The sequence below is a fragment of the Thalassophryne amazonica genome, chromosome 10 (assembly GCF_902500255.1).
Source record: "Thalassophryne amazonica chromosome 10, fThaAma1.1, whole genome shotgun sequence".
NCBI classification, from domain to species: domain Eukaryota; kingdom Metazoa; phylum Chordata; class Actinopteri; order Batrachoidiformes; family Batrachoididae; genus Thalassophryne; species Thalassophryne amazonica.
Genome location: NC_047112.1, coordinates 29,427,422 through 29,438,524, shown reverse-complemented (window position 1 = coordinate 29,438,524; position 11,103 = coordinate 29,427,422). Strand labels below are relative to the sequence as shown.

The 11,103-nt window shown below is 42.4% G+C and overlaps 1 protein-coding gene across 1 annotated transcript in view; it reads left to right on the top strand.

Annotated features, from left to right (window-relative positions):
• The first annotated feature begins 1,562 nt into the window (after positions 1-1,562).
• Positions 1,563-11,103, top strand: part of sin3b (SIN3 transcription regulator family member B) — a 70,333-nt gene continuing 60,792 nt past the window's right edge. The window contains 4 exon segments of the mRNA XM_034179676.1: positions 1,563-2,083; positions 3,110-3,216; positions 5,919-6,072; positions 10,341-10,703. Coding sequence (XP_034035567.1) covers positions 1,973-2,083; positions 3,110-3,216; positions 5,919-6,072; positions 10,341-10,703 — 735 coding nt within the window. The 5' untranslated portion in view covers positions 1,563-1,972.

Below are 11,103 nucleotides of genomic sequence, written 5' to 3'. Positions count from 1 at the left end.
GACGTCTCGCACCGTGGGAAGTCCTTAAAGCGACAGAATCACCTCAAAATCTCTCATCAGCCGTTAAAATTTTCACTGAAAACCAGCTTAATTTTTCGAACCGTGTCCACTTCGATGTGTCTCACAGGTTTAGAAAAAATTTTGATCAAACAACGCGCCAGTCTCTCAGCAACTTCTCAGACAAAGGAATTCCGACGAGGGGCTGGACGACTCCTCCCACAAGGAGTGCTCACAGGCGAATGACGTCACCGACAGGCGTGGAAAAACTCACGCATGCGCACGAGGGTTCAAGCATGTCTGACGTAAAAACATATGAATGAAATCCATATAGTTTTTGAAAAAAATAAAAAGGACCGTTACTTTATTGACAGACCTCGTACTGCAAATTGCTGTTAGTGTTGTGGTGTAGGGCAGCCATTGTTATTTAAACTGCCCAGCGTCACGGTTCATGCACAACCCTAACCCTAAAGCTACGGTCACATTAGCTACAAATGACAGCAACACGCATTTGCCTCTATTGCTTGATGGGTGTTCCTGGGGCGTGCACACTAACATCTCCGTAATATGTCTTGTAAATCTCTGCAGAGGTGTGATCTGGTTACAAAAACATGCATTTTTAATTTTAGAAGTGTTTATTTCTTGCTAACGTTTACAAAACATATGAGAAACTTATTAAATTTATACGGTAACGCAGCTGTTTTGGAACGATTTCTGCCATGTTGGATTTTGTTTGAGCTCACAACCAGTTGATGCTACGCTGCCTGTTCACTGATTGGCTGTCGCCATGTGGCATCACTCAGTATTTGCATAAAATAGACTTCAGGTCTATTTTTGCCACGCTTAGCTGACGGCAGAGTGACCATCATCTCTTCCTACTGTAAAATACCCCCTCTGTTTGAAAATGAATGGTAAGTCGTCACTTACCATTCAGCTAATGTAGCTAATGTGACTATAGCTTAAGTTTTGAGTTAGAAATTTTTTGAATTGCCTCTTGTACAGCTTTGATGCAATAATTGCAGCAGTTTGTTATTGGATGCTGTACAATCACTGCAGATATGGTACTGTTTCAGTAGCAACTTCGAAAACAAAACAACCAGCGACAACAATAATGCAATCTGCAACCTCACCACTAGATGTCACTAAATCCTACACACTGTCTCTTTTAAATATCTTCTGGTGGAGGAGTAACCAGGCTGCAGTGGTAAAGAAAATGCAGTTCCTGCTGAGATAAATTAGTTTTCAGCACTGCATCAGGCTGTTTTCTAAGCTTTTGTTGCACCTGCTTGTATTTTAACATGCATGTCGGCTATCAATAAATCACTTTTTCCCCCATTAAATTATCTTTTGTCTTTCTTGAAATGCACTCAATAATACAGCGGAAATTTTGTGCAAAGTTGGCGTTGTGTTGGTGTCCGTCTGTTGGTAAATCCTGCAGTTGCTGCGGTGTGAAGTTAGTAGCTGCCGTTGTTTTGTATTGTTCCAGTGAAGGAGTGAAGCAATCTGATTCTCAGCAACTTGGCTCCTCCCACTTTTGCAGCTGCGCAGCTCAATTTTTCACTTTTTTTTTTTTTTTTTTTTTTTTATGTTTTTCACTCCTACTCTGGCTTCCGGACGCCAGTACAGACCGCTGCCGCCGAATTTAAAGAGACAGGCGATACTTATTTAAAATACAGTAAACGGCAACCATTGTCACCTTATTTCGAGACGCTTTCCCCCCCCCGTCTCGGCTTGTTTTAATTCGATGGCGATGTTTAATCAAAGTCGCAGCGAGTAACAGCTTGTTTGCCATCAGCCTCCACTCTCGCTGGATTTCTTTTTTTTTTTCCTCTCCCCCGCCGTCCTTCAGCGCTGCACGGACTCAGCAGGCTGGCTTCCCGGACTGAGAGGAAGGTTTGTCGGCTAGCCACCACCGAAGCTTCCTCCCTCAAGTTGCGGTTGTAGCGGCTTCGGAGCCTCCTGTCGCCGGAGGATAATGGCGAAGATTCAGGCACACAGCGCCGCCAAGCAAATAAACCAAATTCAGGACAAGCCTTACGTTATAACACAAAAGCAAGTGCAACAGCAGCACTTCCAGAAGCTGAAGGTAAGACGACGAGAAGCGGAGGGTGAGAAGTCCGTCAGTCACAACCATTTTGTTGGCTGCAGTGGATTTGAGGGCTTTTTTTTTTCCTGTCTCTTGCCGCCGAGAGTAGTGAGAGGAACGGCTGGCTAACGATAGTTAGCTCGCTGGCCTTTGAAAAGTAATTGGCCGCTAAATGAGCCGAACAGTGGTGGTTAAGGTTAGCTGGTGAAAGCAGTGTTTCATTAATGAACGTGTTGGTGACAGTGCAGTAACGCAGTTAACGGCGGCTTTTCTGTTTACGGTGTCGGTAATGGCTACTGGCAGCAAACGTTAACTCAAACCTTGGTTGTGGGAAGTTACTCCTTGTTCGGGTTTTTTTTTTTTCCGCTCTCGCTCGCTCTCTCACCCACCCTGAACAAAGTGGAGGACGTCAGCTCGACGTTAGCCAAGAGCGGCTGTTTCTGTGTATTAGCAGCTTGAAGAGGAATTTCTTTGTTAGCGCAGCGTTTAAAAATGGTTTTGTTTGCCAGTACGCACTGTTGGCTCGTGTCCAACCGCTGCACGTATTCTCGTATGTGGCTGTTGTATTTAGCGGCTGATTGCTGGCGTTTAGTCAAACTGTCCTCTTCGTATGTGGAGTTTTATAGGTGACAGTGCTTTGTGTGGGCTGATTGTCGTGTAGTAAACCTGCTTAGATAGATGTGTGTGTGTGTGTAGCCGCGGTCCAATGAACAAAAGCTCCGTCGTGTTTGTGTGTTGTGCGTTTATTTATTTATTTATTTATTTGCCTGCACTGGCAGTGTGGTTATCCAGCGTATTCATTGATGTAGTGACTCATTGAGTTTTCAATTTCTTTTGTCTAAATAACTCATTATGAAAAGGAACAAAATAAAACATCACAGGTACATAGCCTGCAGTAGGTGTCCTGTCAAAGATGGTAAAGCTTTTTGCGAGTTGGAGTGACACGTCTGTAGGCTGTGCTGTATGAAATGTATCCTCCAGTATGCCTCATTGATTGTGCTGCATTGATGACTTTTGTCTGTTTAGGTTGAAGATGCCTTGTCATATCTGGACCAAGTCAAAATTCGTTTTGCGAATGATCCTGGTATATACAACAAGTTTCTTGACATCATGAAGGAGTTCAAGTCACAAAGGTATGACAACGTGAGACACTGTTAGTAGAGTTCCTGGTGTAATAATCTGTTCGGGCTATGCCCCCCCCCCCCCCCCTTAACATCTAGTTGCACATGAGCAGTAGATCCAATATGGGTGTTTGTCTGAGCTGTTGAGGCAGCTTTTGAGTTGGAATCAAGTACTAGTACAATGAGATTTACCCTAGAATGATTCATCAGGAAAGTATTAAAAGCACTTATTTTATGTTGGATGGAGTAAATTAAATTTCCCCTCAAAATTCTACTCACAGCACCCCATAATGATATTAAAAAGTGTTTGTTTTTTGGGGTTTTGTTTTTTTTGCAAATTTATTTAAAAAAAAACTAATAAATCACGTTGCTCAATACTTTGTTGATGCACCTTAGGCAGCATCTACACCCTCAGGTCTTGTTGAATATGATGCCACAAGCTTGGCACACCTATGTTTGGGTAGTTTTACCCATTTCTCTTTGCAGCACCTCTCAAACTCCATCAGGTTGGATGGGGAGCATTGGTGCACAGCCATTTTCAGATCTCTCCAAAGATGTTCAGTTGGATTCAGGTCTGCTCTCTGGCTGGGCCTCTCAAGGACATTCACAGAGTTGTCCTGAAGCCACTTCTTTGATATCTTGGGTGTGTGCTTAAGGTCATTGTCCTGCTGAAAGATGAGCCATTGCCCCATTCTGAGGTCAAGAGTACTCTGGAGCAGGTTTTCATCCAGGATGTCTCTGTACATTGCTACATTCATCTTTCCCTCAATCCTGTCTAGTCTCCCACTTCCTGCTGCTGAAAAACATCCCCACAGGATGATACTGCCAGCATCATGCTTCACTGTAGGAATGGTGTCTGGTTTAATCCAAACATGAAAATTCAGTAAGGTATATCTTATATCTTATATTCCAATTCTAAGGTGGAACTATGCCAGTATACAAAGGTATATCTAAAAAGGAAGAGTCAAATAGGAGAGTAGAAAAGAGTAGAGCCACTTGGTTACCTGGTCTTGAGAACCAGGGATGGTAGGTTAAAAAGCTTTTTTTTTTATCCCATGGGAACTCTCCCTACCCACCCAAGCAGCTCAAGAAAAAGGTATATATAATAAATAATAAGACATAAGAAGGATAAGACATCACAGGAGAAGATTGTAGTATAGGTAATTAGTATGTAGACTAGTGGTAAAATCAAATATAGTTAGTAGGCTAAACTATAGAAGCAGAAGCTATGTGTGTGTGAGTGTACTGGTATGTATCTAAAGTAACTCTGTTAGCATACTATAGGAAAAAAAGTATAGTCATTATGCTATCAAATGGAAACCTAAGAACGTAGGTACTATATGTTGATATCTTTAGAGGAACACATCAACTGATGAATCATTAAAAATCTACACCATGTAAAATAGAATTGTAAATGGTGAAAATAAGGTAGTTATAGTAGAAGAGCTGAATAAGCCAATGACGCCTTGCATTCATGCCAAAGAGTTCAATCTTTGTCTCATCAGACAAGACAGTTTTGTTTCTCATGTGCCTTTTATTAAGGAGTGGTTTCCATCTGGCCACTCTACCATACAGACCTGATTGGTGGATTGCTGCAGACATGGTTGTCCTCCTCTCTTCACAGAGGAATGCTGGAGCTCTGACAGAGTGACCATCGGGTCCTTGGTCACCACCTTGACTAAGGCTCTTCTTCCCCGATCACTGAGTTTAGACAGGCATCCAGCTCTAGGAAGAGTCCAGGTGAATCTGGACATCTTCCATTTATGGATGATGGAGGCCACTGTGTTTATTGGGACCTTCAAAGAAGCCTAAATGTTTCTGTACCCTTCCCCAGATTTGTGCCTCAAGACAATCCTGTCTCGGAGGTCTACAGACTTTGACTATAACTTCATGCTTTGTTTGTGCTCTGGCATGCACCGTCAACTGTGGGACCTGTGTAGACAGGTGTGCGCCTTTCCAAATCATGTCCAATCAACTGAATTTGCCCCAGATGGACTCCAATTAAGCTGTAGAAACAGGATGCACCTGAGCTCAATTTTGAGCTTCATGGCAAATACTGTGAATAATTACATACCTGTGATTTCTTAGTTTTATTTATTTAGAATAAATTTGCAAAACTCTCAAAACTTTTTTCACATTATTATGGGGTATTGTGTATAGAATTTTGACAAAAAAGGATTTCATCCATTTTGGAATAAGGCTGGAACAAAAAAAAAATGTGGAAAGTGCAGCAATGTAATACCTTCTGGATGTACTGTATCTAACCTTTTGTGAATGCAAGAACAGATATGCTGGTAAACGGGTGCCTCCACATAAACTAAGCATAATACAGCCACATATGTGGTAGGGGACCTTCAAAATCTGAAATCATAAATGTGTCTGTTAGGATATGTATAGAAAAGGATGTGCATTACTAGTTACGCTGAAAGCTAAACAAATTTAACCAGTTTGTTCTCAGGCTGTTTTTATTGCTGTTCCTGATACCAAACTCGAGAAAAGATGTGGGTTGTGTGTAGGGTTTTAGTATGCTTTCAGAGGTATCAACTACAATAATGATTTGTGAGAGCTTTTATCATAAACCTCTTATTGTAAGAACTTCAGCTATGTTCTTAATGTCATGTCTGATTATGTGTTTGTACTCTTTGTGCTACATTGCTTTCTCAGTTTCTTTATAAAGTTCATCAAAACTAAAACATCTCTGTTCTCTTGCATAGTATTGACACACCAGGGGTGATAAATCGTGTTTCACAACTTTTCCATGGACACCCGGACCTCGTCTTGGGCTTCAATGCCTTCTTACCACCTGGATATCGGATAGAGGTGCCCAAGAATGGAATTGCTTTCCTTCAGTCTCCATTCTCTGCCCAGGTCAGACTCTTCCCTCACATCTTTACTTAACACAATGCATTCTCAGAAGGAGTTGAGTTCATAAACAAAGCTCTCATTAGGTCTGTCCTTATACTGATGTAGGCAAATCTGTGAATATGTAATAGAGCCATTTAAAAATTATTTTATACTGTTTCATTCACATTGGAATGAAGTGATTGGATGTTGGAGATGGGGCAGCATAGTAAAAAAGCATGGTTTCCACACTCCCCTCACTAGTACTTATTCTACTTGTATAACTAGAGCTGTCAGGAAGGGCATTCTGCATAAAACTTGTGCTAAGTCAACATGTTGTGGCCCCAAGCAAAACCAAATAAGATTATAGAAACTAAGGCTCAGTCCTAGTACTCTCCCTTTGCCCTACCACATCACCCTTTCCCTTCATTTTGCACATTCACATGAATGAAAGGAAAGGGCGAAGGGAGGGTATTGGGATTGGGCCTAAGATTGTAAGTGGTCGTGGCGAGGAGGGTGGTCCCTTGGTTGATTCCCAGACAGGATGGTGGACCCGGAAATAACTGAACAGGCCCAGTCTTGATGCACACAGTTTCTGACAGACACTGCATGTTGTGACTGCAGGAAGTTTCTGCCAGTCAGGATCCTGCCCTCTTCCTCCTCTTCTCCTCTGTGTTGTTTATCTGCATTTTATTTATTTATTTTTTGTAAGACTTCCACTCTCATGTAGCTCATTGCTCACCAGTTGGCTCTGTCGCTCGTGTTCTCAGATCTTTCCAGTTGATGGAGCATCTCTTGAGATTGTGCCTCAGGAAGTCTATGTAGCATTTCTTCTGCTATCCTCTGCACAGCTTTCCTTCACTCAGTTGGGACTAGATCTGCTTAGGGACTTGGCTTTCATCCATCCTAATTATGTGACCCACCCACCTAATCTGGTTTTTGATCATGACACACTGATGCTGTGGAGCTTGACTATAGCCAGGATGCAGATGTTTGTATGGTAGTCTTACCACTTCATGCGGAGGATACTCCTCAGGCAGAATTTGAAGAATCGGACAAGGGTCTTCATTGTAGCGGTAGGTGGTCTGTACAGCGGGGTTGGCATGATGGTGGCTTTGTAGATGAAGATTTTCGTTTTTCACGTCAAAGGTCTCTGCTATTGAAAACAAGCGTGCGAGGCCGGCTGAAGGCAGTTCCACACTTTAGTCTGTGTTGGACCTTGTCGTTGATGTCAGCATTTGATGACGTGGGTAACATTTTCCAGGACCTGTCTGTCCAGTCTCACAGCAGGAAGCTTTGAATTGACCATTTTGGGTGGAGGCTATTACAAGAACTGTACACTGTGAAGGTATTGTGGTTTACACTGTGACCTGACAGCAAATGGTTCTTGGATTCTGACTGGCTGCCCCATTTTTGTTTGCATGTCTGAGTTCCCTCAGTAACTTCTTCTAAGAACCCAAAGGCAAGAAGGTTAAATTTTTAACTCTGAATTTGCTGTCATTGGTTGTTAGCCCTTTGTTGAGATGGAGACCTCTCCAGCCTGTCCTACTCCCCCATAATATGTGCTGGAATGAACTCCAGACCCTGTGACCCTCAGCTGAATGTACAGTTGGATTGGATATGTATCATTGTAGAATGCTCTCCCCCCCCCCCCCCCCCCATTCTGTTAAGAAACAGGAAGGTGGGTTGTCCAGTAGGTAAAGAGTTGGTGGATTGCATGTTGACATGTCATTCAGCATAACACCAGGGTTCTTAGCGGGATTTTTTTCCTCACCATAATGGGATGAAGTACTGCAGATGTGGTGAGGGAGACAGCTAGGGCGGTACTGGGTATGATGAAGAGTGGAAAGGCAGTTGGTCCAGATGACATTCCAGTGGAAGCATGGAAATGTCTAGGAGAGATGGCAGCATTTCTAACCAGATTGTTTAATAAAATCTTGGAAAGTGAGAGGATGCCTGAGGAGTGGAGATGAAGTGTGCTGGTTCCTATTTTCAAGAACAAGGGTGATGTGCAGAACTGCAGTAACTACAGAGGCATAAAGTTGATCAGCCACAGCATGACGTTATGCGAAAGAGTAGTAGAAGCTAGGCTTAGAAAACAGGTGAAGATCTGTGAGCACTAATATGGTTTCATGCCAAGAAAGAGCACTACAGATGCAATGTTTGCTCTGAGAATACTGTTGAAGTACAGAGAAGGCCAGAAAGAGTTACATTGTGTGTTTGTGGACTTAGAAAAAGCTTATGATAGGGTGCCAAGAGAAGAGCTGTGGTATTGTATGAGGAAGTCTGGAGTGCCAGAGAAGTATGTTAGGGTAGTTCAGGACATGTACAAGAATAGTGTGACAGTGGTGAGATGTGCAGTCTGAATGACACTCATTCAAGGTGGAGGTGGGATTACACAAAGGATCAGCTCTGAGTCCTTTCTTGTTTGTGGTGGTGATGGACAGGTTGATGGATGAGATCAGACAGGAGTCTCCATGGACTATGATGTTTGCAGATGACATTGTGATCTGTAGTGAGAGTAGAGAGCAAGTTGAGTCTTGTCTTGTGAGGTGAGATTGAGATGGTTTGGACATGTGCAGAGGAGGGACCCAGGGTTTATAGGGAGAAGGATGCTGAGGATGGAGCCACCAGGCAGGAGGAGAAGAGGGAGGCCAAAGAGGAGGTTTATGGATGTGCTGAGGGAGGACATGCAGGTGGTTGATGTTACAGAGGAAGATACAGAGGACAGAGTGAGATGGAAACGATTGATCTGCTGTGGCGACCCCTAACGGGAACAGCCGAAAGACAAAGAAGCATAATGGGATGAAAAAAATCACCTTAAGAAGCCGGGGGTTCGGGGACTGTTTAGGCTTTGACCCCGCTGAAGCTTTTGCTTTATGGGCTTATAAAAGGCTGCCGTGTGTGTGTGTGTGTGTGTGTGTGTGTGTGTGTGTGTGTGTGTGTGTGTGTGTGTGTGTGTGTGTGTGTGTGTGTGTGTGTGTGTGTGTGTGTTTTAACCTCTAAATGTAGAGTAATCAGGAAATAATCTTGAAGTTTAAAAAAAAATTGTAAGAATTTTCTATAGTAAACTGCTGTGTATAAATTAGCAGTTCTGATGCTCCTGTACAGTGACACACATTTCTACACTCTTCCATATTTTGGCCTGATGCCTCATTTCTTTTGGCTTTAAAGTAAAAAAAAAAAAGAAAGAAACTATGGCTTTAACTTAACACAATTTGGCCCTCAAAATGTTGGCAATAGTGTTTCAGAGGGATATAAATGTAAAATGTTTCTTTGGCCCCAGTCTCCCCTACAATGTGCTCAGACTGGAGCACTGAGACTGTGAGATAAGTTCTCCCCGGTGGAATGGAGGATGTCTCATTTTGGGGAAAAACATTTTGTGCAAATTTTGGTCAGTTGTAGTGTGTCTGTCTGTTTTACAGTGTTTGGAAAGAGGGGTCATTTGATTTAAAACTGCGATTTGCTTTGAAGTTTTTGATTCCAGAATGATCCGTCGTTCCACCTTTACTCAGCAGAGAGCTGCAGCAAATCCCACAACACACACAGAGCTGAGGATATTATTATTATTTTTATGATGGACAGTCGTTTACAAACCAGAGAAGTGAGATATATTAGTGTTCTAGTCCACGGCAGAGAACTGCGTTGTTGGCTACCCCACAAAAAAGTGAATGTTAATGAATGAATAAAAACTGTCTGTGAAGCGGTAGACGATTCTCGCTCCTGCCTGCATCAACAAAGAGTCCCGTTTGGTGACTTTAATCAGCAGAAAAGGTAAGTTGCGACTGACACCTTGAAATAGCGTTGATAAAAGGTTTATGAATAAATTGTGGCTGCTAAATCAGAACCAGCAGGTCTACAGTCAACGTAGAGAAATGATTATTTTCCCGTTACACCCTCAAAAACAACGTAACAGCCCAACTGCAGTGTAATTTTTTTATTAGTTATAATGCTGGTGAAAACCCTGGACACTGAGCCCCTAAATTGGTTAACCTTGTGGTTTGTCACCTTCATTCCCACACGAAACAATGAAATTAAGATGTGTGAAAAAAGTGAAAGAATTCTAGTTAATAAAGTGTTAATGACATTGGTGTTTCTGTATGAGATTTTCACTTTTGACTATTGGATTTAGGAATATGATTACTAAGTATGGGCAACAGACAAAGTGGTTCATGGTTTCAAATGTCAGATTATTTTCTTGTTGTTCCAATGGCACATTTTTTCACAAAAACACTAAGGGACAGTTTACTACAATCGTAAGCTAAGTGGCGGTCATCCATTTGTGTTCTATCCAGGTATCTCCAGGCCACCAGGGGAAGGGGGTTGTCACCGCTGCAGTGACTTCGACCTCAAGTACCTCTTCTGTTGCCCACATAGACACAGGATCTTCTCAGACCAGTGAGGTCAAGGCATCCTCGGAGCCCTTATCTTCTTCGACCACAGCAGGACCTCCAGAACCTCCCAACAGACTTTCTCTTCCCCTGACTAGCAGGGAAAGCCAAAATCAGGCTACCACCTCATCTATATCCCCACCAACCTCAGAGACCAGCCCTGTAGAGTTTGACAGTGCCATCAGCTATGTTAACAAGATCAAAAATCGATTCTTGGACCACCCTGAGATATACAGAGCCTTCTTAGAGATACTTCATACATATCAGGTACTGTGGAGCTGGGATTCTCAAAACTGATCCTTGAGACTCTTGCTGTACATGTTTCTGCCTCATCATCTACCCACAAATGATTATTTGGGTGAGGTGTGTTCAGGCAGGTAAGAGCTGCTACTACCAGCACTTGACCGGTTGAGCACACCTGACAGACAGTTGTGTGTGTAGCGAAGGAAGAAATGAAAAACATGTACAACATGAGTCCTTCAGGATTGAAAAGCTTTACCATAAATATAATTTAATATAAAAAATACAATGTCAGTGAATTTGTTTGTTGTAATTTAGCCAATATAAACAGATTTCTGTCTATACGTTGATAAGGAAATGGGCTTTTTTTAAGTTCTGTTTTTAATCTTTAAATTTATCCTCTGTACTGTTTTAAATTATCATATTT